Source organism: Coregonus lavaretus, assembly GCF_964263955.1.
Source record: "Coregonus lavaretus genome assembly, chromosome: 13".
Classification (NCBI taxonomy): Eukaryota; Metazoa; Chordata; class Actinopteri; order Salmoniformes; family Salmonidae; genus Coregonus; species Coregonus lavaretus.
Genome location: NC_140000.1, coordinates 31,215,402 through 31,230,507, shown reverse-complemented (window position 1 = coordinate 31,230,507; position 15,106 = coordinate 31,215,402). Strand labels below are relative to the sequence as shown.

The 15,106-nt window shown below is 40.7% G+C and overlaps 1 protein-coding gene across 1 annotated transcript in view; it reads right to left on the bottom strand.

Moving 5' to 3' along the window:
- Positions 1 to 15,106, bottom strand: part of LOC311139397 (ER membrane protein complex subunit 2) — a 72,823-nt gene that overhangs the window by 43,882 nt on the left and 13,835 nt on the right. The window contains exon 3 of the mRNA XM_084174267.1: positions 4,025 to 4,089. Within this exon, the coding sequence (XP_084030393.1) occupies positions 4,025 to 4,089 (65 nt within the window). The remainder of the gene's footprint in view (positions 1 to 4,024; positions 4,090 to 15,106) is intronic.

The following is a 15,106-nucleotide window of genomic DNA, read 5'->3' as shown; positions in this document are numbered from 1 at the left end:
AACAGAAGTAATGTTTTTTCTGCATGATAAAAATCGATTTCTGAACTTGTACTTACTTCCCAAATTTGCGCAAGGAGACCAGGGGAAAGACAGCCTCGCTGTGTGCCTTTCTCCCACCCTTCAAACTCATTGACATGACTCGTACATGCGAGTTTCTACCTTATACTGCCAATTAACGGACGTCGAAAGGCAGTCAGAGAGCTTCGATGCCTTTCATGTTACAATATGTTCCATTCATTTTCATTGCACTCAAATAATAAATGTGCATGTGTATTGGCATGAAATAAGTAATGAGATAGGCAGGAAGGACAGGCTCCTGCCTGTGGACGTCACACGTTATCTTCTGCCTTTTGGAGGTTACGTTCGTTTTTACTGATAGCTAAAGTGAGCTGATCATGATGGCTAACATACTGCATCTGAAACAGTTTTCAAAGATGAACTTTCTAGCAAAACGGGCTATTAATGGATGGAAGACCTACACCTGAGCTTAGGGACTTACATCAAAGCTAGGGAGAAAATAACACGATCATTTCAATCTGAGTGGTATCAACGGAAAGACTGGCTCTGTGGCTGCGCTGCTAGAAGCCGACTAAGCTTCCCCTGCCTGCTGTACTCCACCAGATATCAGCGTGTAACACGCATTGAATGAACAACGGAGATTGAACATCAGCATGCACAATGCAAAGGTAAAAGAGAACTGTAAGATTTTGAAAGAACTAGCTAATTAATGATACATCATGCTACCTAGGTAAACAGGAGTTGGCAATTCGAGGCAACGATGAGGCCCATCAAACAGGCCCAGGGGCAACTATGTGGAACTACTACTTGACTTGACTGAAAAAAAAAATAACAGTTAGCAACCCATTTAGAGACTGCCACCTTGTTTGGTTTTTGCTCATGGCCTATGATGGAATTTTCAATAATAATGACTCTCTCTTCCGTGTTCTGCAGAAAAAAGTGATGGATATGACTTTCTGCAGTACCCGTATCAGCGACACAATGAAAGCACTGGAACGGCAGCGACAACACTTTGTGGTTTCTATTAGCGATTATAGCAGAAATGCGATGAACTGGGCCTGGCAGAGAGTGAAACTCAAAGTAAACAGCTGATTAGAGTAGAGGGAGCGAATCTACTACAACGTACTGGACCATATCAATGTTTAGATGAGAGCCAGGTTTGACCATTTTGGTGTACTTCATTTCCTTGGCTTAGTGGACTGCAAAACATTTTAAACAATGTCACAAAAAAAGCAACTGGTCATTGTTCAGAATAATCAGATCTGATTTTGTCATTCTGTGGGGAAAAACTCCATCCTACCTGAAAAGGCTGAATTTTCCAGGAGTAAAAGGGCATTATCATAAATTCACAATTTGAGTGTTATTTCAACCTCATAGTATGGAAATATCATACAAAAAAATAAAATCGACGTTATGACTGCACTGCCCCTTTAAACACAAACAAATATACGGTATCCATGTAAAACATTAATGGTTTTGAGATGTCAAGCACAGCACCTATATATGCAGTGTTTTTGTTTTTTTATGACGCATTCCAGTCCACCCAGACCATTGAGAGCAAGGCAGGAGGGATAGTTTATGGTTTCCATTCATGGTATCCACGATAAAAGATCAACAACACAGTCCTGAAGAAATTATGTGAAAATCGGCAGTTGACGTGGTTGAAGACCATGTTGCCTTGTGGCTACCCACAATGAAAAGGAGAGGCAGGATGCTCTTTACGGTGAGGTTTTTTTCCCTCCCTTCTCTACGAGGGAACTGGAGTTTGTTTTTTCACACACTCATGACAGAAGTGATATCCTGGATGAGATGGAAAGTCTGTTCTGTAGCCTGGATCTTTTGACCTATCCAACTACAGTCATGGTCTTTCTCACAGGCAGCAGGTGATAGGACAACTTTACGTAATCTAGTATTTTTTGCAATGCATAGGGAAACCTTGCAAAACATCCTCATATACTATTCCCATCACCCATTCTTTTTTTTATGTAATCACTCAATTTTAAGCAGGTATGAGCAAAACTGACAGGACATTAACTAGGCTTCAATAGTACATTTAGCCAGATTCAATCAGTCCAGAACAGTGGGAAGAAATGCTATTGACATATAGAACACTGTAACAATGTTATATTTCCACAATGCAAATTTGATTGAATTCCAATCCAAAACATATAGGAACATCAAAACATGATAAATTGACATAGACTGTTAATACGGTATTAGTTCTGACTATAACACAAGCTGCTTTCTTATTTTTCTACTGGATCATAGGAAGGACAGGAGATGGACCTAAGTGATGCCTCAACAGGAATTGGGATTAGGCCCCATCTGCTCTCCTAGCATGCTTATTTTCAACTGTTGGCATTCACTTAAAACTTTTCACTTCCATAGGAGAATATCTTGAACAGGGAAAATAATGTATTTCTGCTATCTAGGCATGGTTTCTTATCAACCCAGAAACTCATAACCCGCTCAATTACCTTTCAGTCCTAAAATAATGTCTGTTTGCTATCTAGGCATGGTTCGTCATCAACCCAGAAACCCATAACTCACTAAATTACCTTTCAGTCCTAAAATGAGTAAAACAGAATAACCTCATTTAAAAATAAACTGGATTAAACACTAATTAGAAATAATTGTTGTTTTAAATTCCCAATGTTATATTTGAAAACATGGGGCGGCAGGTAGCTTAGTGGTTAAGAGTGTTGTGCCAGTAACCGAAAGGTCGCTGGTTCAAATCCCCGAGCCGACTAGGTGAAAAATGTGTCGATGTGCCCTTGAGCAAGGCACTTAACCCTAATTGCTCATGTAAGTCGCTCTGGATAAGAGTGTCTGCTAAATGACTAAAATGTCAAATGTAAAAGTGTGGTGGTCTTAACTTTTTGCTCGTCATTTAAAATGTAATACATTTTCATAAACAAACCCTTGAATCCTGGGAAATTGCTTTCAAGTATAATCTCTCTCCTCAATCCTCACACTTGAATACATGCTGCATAGAAATAAAAGCATGTATTTAAAGGACTGGATGGACAAGGGACTTAAGAAATATATATATATAATAATGAAATGCTAAAATGTCTTGAGTCAATAAGTATTCAACCCCTTTGTTATGGCAAGCATAAATAAGTTCAGGAGTCATGTTATGGGTATGCTTGTCATCAGCAAGGACTAGGGAGTTTTTTTGAGGGGATAAAAATAAACGGAATAGAGCTAAGCACAGGCCTTATCCTAGAGGAAACCCTGGTTCAGTCTGCTTTCCAACAGACACTGGGAGACAAATTCACCTTTCAGCAGGACAATAACCTAAAAGATAAGGCCAAATATACACTGGAGTTGCTTACGAAGACGACACTGAATGTTCCTGAGTGGCCTAGTCTAGCAATGATCAACAACCAACTTGACAGAGATTGAAGAATTTTAAAAAGAATAATGTGCAAATATTGTACAATCCAGCTGTACAAAGCTCTTAGAGACTTATCCAGAAAGACGCACAGCTTTAAATCACTGCCAAAGGTGATTCTAACATGTATTGACTCAGGTGGATGGATACTTACGTAATCAAGATATATTAGTGTTCTATTTTTCATATATTTCTTTACAAATTTTATAATTTTTCTTCCACTTTGACATTACAGAGTACTTTGTATAGATTGTTGACAAAACATGACAATTAAATACATTTTAATCCCACCTTGTAACAACAAAATGTGGAAAAAGTCAAGGGGTGTGACTACTTTCTGAAGCCACTTTAAGTAACACAATCTGTAACATATCTATTAGTTAACTCTGGGATGGTAGATGAATCAACAAGGGGGAGTTAAACTCCATAAAGGTTTACAGCTAACACTAACACTGCTCAGCAAATTGTTTTTCCAAAGTACAGACAGATGGGGTAATATTTTAAAAATATTTTCACATTTGGCAGCGGGGGTGACAAAGTAGCAATGACTGTGAGAGATGGGTTTTGAGGTTGTTGGGTGTGGGTGGCAGCTGTCGGTAGTTCACTTACCCAAGCCAAATCATCCCGACTGCAGTCCAGCGCAGCTATCATCACCTGCTCATAAATTATCCATACTGGGCACAGGAGACAAAGAGAAAAAGCACTGTTTTAATATTCCAGTACAGTGTCAAGTGGAACATCAAAACATGATAAATTGTCATATAGACTGTTAATAACAGTATTAGTTCTGACAGTAACATAAGGTGCTTTCTTGTTTTTCTACTGGATCATAGGAAGAATAGGAGATGGGCCTAAGTGATGCCTCAACAAGAATCGGGATTAGGCTCCATCTGCTATCCTAGCATGCTTATTTTCAACTGTGGGCATTCACTTCAAGCTTTTCCATTTCATTTGCATATCACAATATCTTGAACAGGGAAAATAAAGTATGTCTGCTATCTAGGCATGGTTTCTTATCAACCCAGAAACTCATAACCCGCTCAATTACCATTCAGTCCTAAAATAATGTCTGTTTGCTATCTAGGCATGGTTCGTCATCAACCCAGAACTCACTAAATTACCTTTCAGTCCTAAAATGAGTAAAACAGAATAACCTCATTCTATCACATACTGGATTAGCAAATAATCAATCAAATCTTAAAAAGTAACTGGATTAAACACTAACTAGAAATAATTGTGGTTTTAAATTTCCAATGGTTTGGAAAAGTGTGGTGGTCTTAACTTTTTGCTCTAGTCATTTTAAAAATGGAATACATTTTCATAAACAAGCCCTTGAATCCTGGGAAATTGCTTTCAAGTATAATTTCTCTCCTCAATCCTCACACTTGTATTATTAAGAATAATCAATATGTGCTGCATAGAAATAAAACCATGTATTTAAAGGACTGGATGGACAAGGGACAAAACATAATAATAATTTATAATCCTTTTGTATCACTCTCTCCCCTGTATGTTTTATGCAGTTCAATAAAAATACAAAAAACTTTATATTAGGCCTACTTCATTTAGAGGATCAATCATGGTGAATGACCACTGACCAAGTCAAGGCTATATAGACCAAATTCTGCTGGTATTCTAAGATTTCCTTCTTTATAGAAAATGTTCTAAACTTCATAAGATATTGTACAACTCCATACAAAAGACAAAGCTATGCAGCCCTTTCCAAAAGCACAGAGAAAGAAAGCTTAGACATCTGTTATCTAGGGCAGCAGAAGATTGTCATTTCCCCTCATCTTGCTGTGATATTCTAACCAGTTACGGTGTGACGCCTTATTCACAAGGTTTATCAACATAGCACGATACATTTCATCCAGTGGTTTAGCTATAAAGATTAAATGTTTATTGAAGTGTTTATTCAATCATTCAACTGTAACAGTAAAATACAGTGATTATTAATAGGCTTGGCTAATGGATCCAATTAATGGAATTAATGCTAAATGTCAGACAAGTCTGTTTTGACAAGCACGCCAGACGTCCTCTGCCAAACGCCGTCTAACTGTTTATTGAGAAAGAATAATAAAACCCAACTCAACAAGAAAACTGATATGCCAAAACAAACAAACGCCTGGAGTTTTTCTTGCCTTTTTATGATTCCAACTCTTGTTTTGATAATTGCCATCTTGTTTCACAGCCAATTTAAGAACCGGTTTCAATAAAACCGGGGCGTGTTAAGTGTTTACCCTGCTCTTTAAAGACTGTATGAATCCTAATGATTACAAGGAAAAGAGACTTTCACAGAGTCGTTCAGCAAGACTACATAGTGAGATACTAGCAGGCTATTATATAGCCTAAAGGCAAAACTGAGTGTACCGCTACCAACCATCACATATGGGTTATTTTCTATCAAGAAAAGGCTTACCAAGTTTCTGCATCATTCAATTCAAAAGTTGAGTCACATTGGTAAGCCTACTAAAAATACTGAATAGGCCTAGGCTTCTGAGAACTTGTGACACATTAAAGCTGTAATTTGCATAAGGTGAAACAGTGACACTGTTCGACCCAGCGTCTTTGTTATTGTTTTTGTTTTGTTGATGAAACGAAGGAGAGGAACGTTCAGCATCGTTGTAAAAAAGAATCGCAGTACATATTCTGCTGAGGGGTATACTACAAAGTAGGATCAAGGATTTAGCCAGCTAACTAGCCTAAATATTGTAAAATATTAGAAAGATAAGGTGGCAGGTAACTTAGTGGTTAAGAGCGTTGTGCTAGAAACCGAAAGGTCACTGGTTCTAATCCCCGAGCCGACTAGGTGAAAAATCTGTCGATGTGCCCTTGAGCAAGGCACTTAACCGTAAAGGCTCCTGTAAATCGCTCTGGATTAGAGTGTCTGCTAAATTACTAAAATGTAAATAAGCTTAAATGGGCATGGTCTAATTGATTCAACGAACAAAAACACATCTAAGTTTAGCTTTTTTAATGAACGAGAAATTAGTTATTTCTGGTTGCTTATCAAAGATAGCTAACTTATTGACCCTGCTTTGTAGTATAACCCTCTGTTCTAAAAGTGTTTGAAGTAACTTTTTGTTGTTATATCCCAAACGAACGTGGCAGTTTCACCAAACGGATCCCAGCTTTAAAGATACTACCATTTACGGTTTGCCTTTTGAGGTGGGAATTGATTATTTTGGAATAAAAAGAACAACTTCAGGCTACACTAGTGCCTTCACAAAGTAATCATATATACAATTATTCCACATTTTGTTGTGTTAAAGCCTGAATTCAAAATGGATTAAATTGATTTTTTTTCTCACCAATCTACATTCAATACCCCATAATGACAAAGTGAAAACACATTTTTAGAAATACTTCCACATTTATTTAAAAAAGATAATACAGAAATATCTCATTTACATCAGTATTCACACTCCTGAGTCAATACTTTGTAGAAGCACCTTCGGCAGTGATTACACCTGTGAGTATATCTGGGTAAGTCTCTAAGAGCTTTCCACACCTGGATTGCACAACTTTTGCTAATTATTATTCTAAAAATCTTCAAGCTCTGTCAAATTGGTTGTTGATCATTGCTAGACAACCATTTTCAGATCTTGCCATATATTTCCAAGTAGATTTAAGTCAAAACTGTAACTCGGCCACCCAGGAACATTCAATGTCTTCTTGGTAAGCAACTCCAGCGTAGATTTGGCCTAGTGTTTTAGGTTATTATCCTGCTTAAAGGTGAATTCATCTCCCTGTGTCTGGTGGAAAGCAGATTGTACCAGGTTTTCATCTAGGGTTTTGCCTGTGCTTAGCTCCATTCTGTTTATTTTTTATCCTGAAAAACTCCAGGCCTTAATGATTACAAGCATACCCATAACATGTTGCAGCCACCACTATGCTTGAAAATATGGAGAGTGGTACTCAGTAATGTGTTGTATTGCATTTGCCCCCCTACATAACACTTTGTATTCAGGACATAAAGTTAATTTCTTTGCCACGTTTTGCAGTATTACTTTAGTTCCTTCTTTTCACTCTGTCAATTACGTTAGTACTGTGGAGTAACTACAATGTTGTTGATCCATCCTCAGTTTTCTCCCATCACTGCCATTAAACTCTGTAACTGTTTTAAAGTCACCATTGGCCTCATGGTGAAAATCCCAGAGCGGTTTCCTTCCTCTCCGGCATTTTTGTAGTGACTGGGTATATTGATACACCATCCAAAGTGTAATTAATAACTTCACCATGCTCAAAGGGATATTCAATGTCTGCTTTTATTTCTATCAATAGGTGGCCTTCTTTGCGAGGCAGTGGAAAACCTCCCTGGTCTTTGTGATTGAATCTGTGTTTGAAATTCACTGCTTGACTGAGGGACCTTACAGATAATTGTGTGTGGGGTAGTGGTGTGTGTGTCAGCTGTTTGTTCACCTGCACCCGCCCGCAATTGCTAATAACCCATCCACAACTGCCCGACTCTCTTTTGTCATTATATGTTGCCCTAGAATACTAAATAAACCCTTGGTCAACATAATAATGTAATAGATCGATAGAATGAATGCTTCAATCCAGTTGACATCGGTAAAGTTCTCTCTGTCATCTTTCACGGCTCAAATACGTTTAGGGACTGGGGTGAAAATACAATATAATAATAATAATATAATATGCCATTTAGCAGACGCTTTTATCCAAAGCGACTTACAGTCATGCGTGCATACATTTTTGTGTATGGGTGGTCCCGGGGATCGAACCCACTACCTTGGCGTTACAAGCGCCGTGCTCTACCAGCTGAGCTACAGAAAGTGGATACAATAACGGATACAATAACGGCAACAAAAAAAAAAACGGGACAGTTTGACCGGTTGTAAGGAAAAAGAAAGCTGTGAATATAACCCAAGGTGTTTCTGATAAGATTTCAGTTCGGCTTCGATGCATATTTTATGTGGTTGAAATACTATCAGCTTTTATGAAGAAGACCCGTGTAGCTCAGTTGGTAGAGCATGGCGCTTGCAACGCCAGGGTTGTGGGTTAGATTCCCACGGGGGGCCAGTATAAAAAAAGAAAAATGTATGCACTCTGTAACTCTGGATAAGAGCGTCTGCTAAAAAAGGACTAAAATGACAACAACAAAAAAAGACAGCACCTCTACAGATGGTATCTAACTGAGCATTGCATTCTCTCAAGATGCAGAAAGAAAGAAATCATATTTCTCACTCCTGTTCCCAAGTTCAAATTTTGCCTACATTTGGTTTATAATTTTACTGCAAGAAATGCTTAATTCTGCAGGAGTTATTATTAAGGCTATGTGAGAGGTTATAGACCTACAGTCAGTGTCCAGATTTCAGTTTCCATTCAACTCATCTAAACAGTAGGCTACAGTTCCCTTGACATTACTTTTCTAGCCCTACCTTCTCTTTATTTTCAACTCTCCGCTCACAGCTTTTGTCTTATTGAATTAAACTTCAACAATGTCCTTTTTGCCTCCGTAGATATACATTCACCTTTTCTGTCCGTTCCCAAAAGTATTATTTGGTGATTGGCTGTGTAGGCTATTTGGCACGCGTACAGTTAAGCCCTGAAGCTTAGGCATTAATACCAGATAGCCTAAAATAATGGGGAAAAAACTCAATGTAGCCTATATAAAATGCACAAGAATTAACATTTATGGTATTGTTTCTCTTTATTCAACCTGCCCACCACCCACCCGCCCTTCAGCCACACAATATTTAATGACCCTAAACCTGTCCGCCCCGCGGATATAACCGCTGGGACTGCGGGTTATGAGTCAACCCGCGCATCACTAGTGTGGTGTACAGAGATGAGGTAGTCATTAAAATGTCATGTTAAACACTATTATTGTACAGAGTGAGTCCATGCAACTTATGTGACTTGTTAAGCAAACTTGTATTCCTGAACCTATTTAGGCTTGCCATAACAAAGGGGTTGAATACTTATTGACTCAAGACATTCCAGCATCTACATTTTTATTTTTACAATTTGTTTAATTTTAAAAAATCAAAAACAAGTGTGTAGGCCAGTGACCAAAAATCTCAATTTAATCTATTTTAAATTCAGACTGTAACACAACAAAATGTGGAAAAAGTGAAGGGGTGTGAATACTTTCTAAAGGCACTGTATTTTGAGGCCCTAACTGCCCCTTTTCTGGCACGCAAATTGATTTTGACAAACAAATAATAATAATAAATAATAATATGCCATTTAGCAGACGCTTTTATCCAAAGCGACTTACAGTCATGCGTGCATACATTTTTTGTGTATGGGTGGTCCCGGGGATCGAACCCACTACCTTGGCGTTACAAGCGCCGTGCTCTACCAGTTGAGCTACAGAGGACCACATAAATCAAATAAATCAACTTACATAAGAAATTTATCAATATTGTGGGGTTTTGGGTGGGCAGTGTAAGGTTCCGAGGCGAGAACAAGTCATCCAAAGTGCCAGAGCCAGACACGTTATCACTGCTCCAAAAATATTTACAAGAAGAAGTGCATGACTAACACCGTCGTTAAGTTTGCTGATGTCAACGGTTGCAGGCCTGATCACCGACGTCAATGAGACAGCCTATTCAGAGGAGGTCAGAGACCTGGCAGTGTGGTGCCAGGACAAAAACCTCACGTCAACGTCCGCAAGACAAAGGACCTGATCATGGACTACAGGAAATGGAGGGCTGAGCACACCACCATTCACATCGATGGGGCTGTAGTGGAGCGGGTCCACATCACTAAGGATCTATCATGGTCATAAGGATCCTCACAACGCCAGGACAGCGGAGTCACTGACCACCTTCCGGAGACACTTGAAACCCTACCTCTTTAAGGAATACCTGGGATAGTATAAAAGTAATCCTTCTACCCCACCCCCACAAAATATATAAAATAATAATAATTATTATTTAAAAGAATATATATATAAAAAATAAAATAAAATAAAAACACATTTGTAAAGTGGTTGTCCCACTGGCTATCATAAGGTGAATGCACCAATTTGTAAGTCGCTCTGGATAATGACGTAAATGTAAAGGTCCACACACACCAACACAGTCGTGAAGAGGGCACGACAACGCCTCTTCCCCCTCAGGAGGCTGAAAAGATCTTCATGAAGATCTACAGCTGCACCACTGAGAGCATCTTGACTGGCTGCATCACTGCTTGGTATGGCAACTGCTTGGCATCCGATCATCCGACCCAGTACTGGGGCCGAGCTCCCTGCCATCCATGACCTCTATACCAGGCAATATTAGAGGAAGACCCTAAAAATGGTCTACGTTAACGCATGGCAAGAAGTACAAATGCACCAAGTCTGGAACCAACAGGACCCTGAACAGCTTCTACCCCTAAGCCATTTGACTGCCAAATATACTGAACAAAAATATGAATGCAACACGTAAAGGATTTGTCCCATTTTTCATAAGCTGAAATAAAAGATCCCAGAAATGTTCCATTCGCACAAAAAGCTTATTTCCCTCACATTTTGTGCACAAATATGTTTAACATCCCTGTTAGTGAGCATTTCTCCTTTGCCAAGATAATCTATCCACCTGACAAGTGTGGCATAGCAAGGTGACTAAACATCATGATCATTACACAGGGACAATAAAAGGTCACTCTAAAATGTGCAGTTTTGTCACACAACAGAATGCCACAGATTTCTCAAGTTGAGGGAGCGTGCAATTGGCATGCTGATGTCACGCCCTGGCCTTGAGAGGCCGGTTGTCTTTAGTTGGTTTTGGTCAGGGCGTGAGGATCTATGTTAGAAATTCTATGTTTAGGATCTAGATGTGTATTTCTGGGTTTGGCCGGGTGTGATTCCCAATCAGAGGCAGCTGTCGCTCGTTGTCTCTGATTGGGGATCATACATAGGTAGCCTAGTGCCTACTGTTTATTGTGGGATCTTGTTCCTGTTAGGCTGGTGTGTGTATAGCCTTCTGGACTTCACGTTACGTTGTTGTCTTGAATGTTTATTTAGTTAATAAACATGTGCTTTTCATGCTGCACCTTGGTCCGACCCGTCTCTCAACGTTCGTGACAGCTGACTGCAGGAATGTCTATCTGAGCTGTTGCCAGAGAATTGAATTATCATTTCTCTACCATAAGCTGCCTCCAACGTCGTTTAAGAGAATTTGGCAGTTTGTCCAACCAGCCTCACAACCGCAGACCACGTTTAACCATGCCAGCGCCCATGACATCCACATCCGGCTTCTTCACCTGTGGGATCATCTGGGAGGGGTGGGGTTGCTGAGGAGTATTTATGTCTGTAATGAAGCCCGTTAGTGGGGAAAAACTCATTCTGATTGGCTGGGCCTGGCCAGGATCGAGGGAAAGATTAACGGAGCAAGTACAGAGAGATCCTTGATGAAAACCTGCTCCAGAGCGCTCAGGACCTCAGACTGGGAAGAAAGTTCACCTTCCAACAGGACAACGACCCTAAGCACACAGCCAAGACAATGCAGGAGTGGCTTCGGGACAAGTCTCTGAATGTCCTTGAGTGGCACAGCCAGAGCTGTGCAGCGACGCTACCCATCCAACCTGACAGAGCTTGAGAGGATCTCCAGAGAAGAATGGGAGAAACTCACCAAATACAGGTGCGCCAAGCTTGTAGCGTCATACCCCTGTAATCGCTGCCAAAGGTGCTTCAACAAAGTACTGAGTAAAGGGTCTGAATACCTATGTAAATGTCATATTTCAGGGGGGGGGGGTTTATTTATAAATTTGCAAACAAATTCTAAAAACTTGTTTTTGCTTTGTCTTTATGGGATATTGTGTGTATATTCATTACATTTTTTTACATTTTTAGTCATTTAGCAGACGCTCTTATCCAGAGCGACTTACAGTTAGTGAGTGTATACATTCTTTTTTTATTTTTCATACTGGCCCCCGTGGGAAACGAACCCACAACCCTGGCGTTGCAAACGCCATGCTCTACCAACTAAGCTACATCCCTGCCGGCCATTCCCTCCCCTACCCTGGATGACGCTGGGCCAATTGTGCGCCGCCCCATGGGTCTCCCGGTCGCGGCCGGCTACGACAGAGCCTGGATTCGAACCAGGATCTCTAGTGGCACAGCTAGCACTGCGATGCAGTGCCTTAGACCACTGCGCCACTCGGGAGACTTATTCATGAGGGGAAAAAACAATTGAATCCATTATAGAATAAGGCTATAACGTAACAAAATGTGGAAAACGTCATATATATACAGTGGGGAGAACAAGTATTTGATACACTGCCGATTTTGCAGGTTTTCCTACTTACAAAGCATGTAGAGGTCTGTAATTTTTATCATAGGTACACTTCAACTGTAAGAGACGGAATCTAAAACAAAAATCCAGAAAATCACATTGTATGATTTTTAAGTAATTAATTTGCATTTTATTGCATGACATAAGCATTTGATCACCTACCAACCAGTAAGAATTCCGGCTCTCACAGACCTGTTAGTTTTTCTTTAAGAAGCCCTCCTGTTCTCCACTCATTACCTGTATTAACTGCACCTGTTTGAACTCGTTACCTGTATAAAAGACACCTGTCCACACACTCAAACTCCAACCTCTCCACAATGGCCAAGACCAGAGAGCTGTGTAAGGACATCAGGGATAAAATTGTAGATCTGCACAAGGCTGGGATGGGGTACAGGACAATAGGCAAGCAGCTTGGTGAGAAGACAACAACTGTTGGCGCAATTATTAGAAAATGGAAGAAGTTGAAGATGACGGTCAATCACCCTCGGTCTGGGGCTCCATGCAAGATCTCACCTCGTGGGGCATCACTGATCATGAGGAAGGTGAGGGATCAGCCCAGAACTACACGGCAGGACCTGGTCAATGACCTGAAGAGAGCTGGGACCACAGTCTCAAAGAAAACCATTAGTAACACACTATGCCGTCATGGATTAAAATCCTGCAGCGCACGCAAGGTCCCCCTGCTCAAGCCAGCGCATGTCCAGGCCCGTCTGAAGTTTGCCAATGACCATCTGGATGATCCAGAGGAGGAATGGGAGAAGGTCATGTGGTCTGATGAGACAAAAATAGAGCTTTTTGGTCTAAACTCCACTCGCCGTGTTTGGAGGAAGAAGAAGGATGAGTACAACCCCAAGAACACCATCCCAACCGTGAAGCATGGAGGTGGAAACATCATTCTTTGGGGATGCTTTTCTGCAAAGGGGACAGGACGACTTCACCGTATTGAGGGGAGGATGGATGGGGCCATGTATTGCGAGATCTTGGCCAACAACCTCCTTCCCTCAGTAAGAGCATTGAAGATGGGTCGTGGCTGGGTCTTCCAGCATGACAACGACCCGAAACACACAGCCAGGGCAACTAAGGAGTGGCTCCGTAAGAAGCATCTCAAGGTCCTGGAGTGGCCTAGCCAGTCTCCAGACCTGAACCCAATAGAAAATCTTTGGAGGGAGCTGAAAGTCCGTATTGCCCAGTGACAGCCCCGAAACCTGAAGGATCTGGAGAAGGTCTGTATGGAGGAGTGGGCCAAAATCCCTGCTGCAGTGTGTGCAAACCTGGTCAAGACCTACAGGAAACGTATGATCTCTGTAATTGCAAACAAAGGTTTCTGTACCAAATATTAAGTTCTGCTTTTCTGATGTATCAAATACTTATGTCATGCAATAAAATGCAAATGAATTACTTAAAAATCATACAATGTGATTTTCTGGATTTTTGTTTTAGATTCCGTCTCTCACAGTTGAAGTGTACCTATGATACAAATTACAGACCTCTACATGCTTTGTAAGTAGGAAAACCTGCAAAATCGGCAGTGTATCAAATACTTGTTCTCCCCACTGTGTGTGTGTATATATATATATATACACATATATATACATATATATACACACACACAGCTCTGGAAAAAATTAAGAGACCACTGCAAATGTTTCTTAAATCAGCATCTCTACATGCATGACAGCCATTCCATTCCAGTGTCTATTGAATTCCAACACAGGCACACCTCATTCTACTGGATTAGGTACTGATTAGGTAATCACATGAACCAAATCTTAGTTAACAAGGAAAAGTATAAAAACCACTGCTGTGGTCATCACTATCCTCTTGCAATAGGACCAGCTGGATGGCAAAAACAGTGCTAATAGTACCTCAAAAGTAATATTAATCAAATACTAACTATTGACCATGCCAAAAAGAAGGGTTCAATTCTGGCTTTACTGGCAGAGGGATACAGTGAGCGTCAGGTTGCTTCCATCCTTAAAATTTCAAAGACGGCGGTTCATAAGAACAAGGTCAATCAGCAGACATTGGGGACAACAAAGCTACAGACCGGCAGAGGGCGAAAACGACTCTCTACTGACCGGGATGACCACCAACTCATTCGAATGTCACTCAAAAACCGTAGGATGACATCAAGTGACCTACAAAAAGAATGGCAAACGGCAGCTGGGGTGAAGTGCACGGCGAGGACGGTTCGAAACAGGCTCCTAAGGGCAGGGCTGAAGTCGTGCAAAGCTAGAAAAAAGCCCTTCATCAATGAGAAGCAAAGACGAGCCAGGCTGAGGTTTGCAATAGACCATAAGGATTGGACCGTAGAGGACTGGAGTAAGGTCATCTTCTCTGATGAGTCCAATTTTCAGCTTTGCCCAACACCTGGTCGTCTAATGGTTAGACGGAGAACTGGAGAGGCCTACAAGCCACAGTGTCTCGCACCCACTGTGAAATGTAT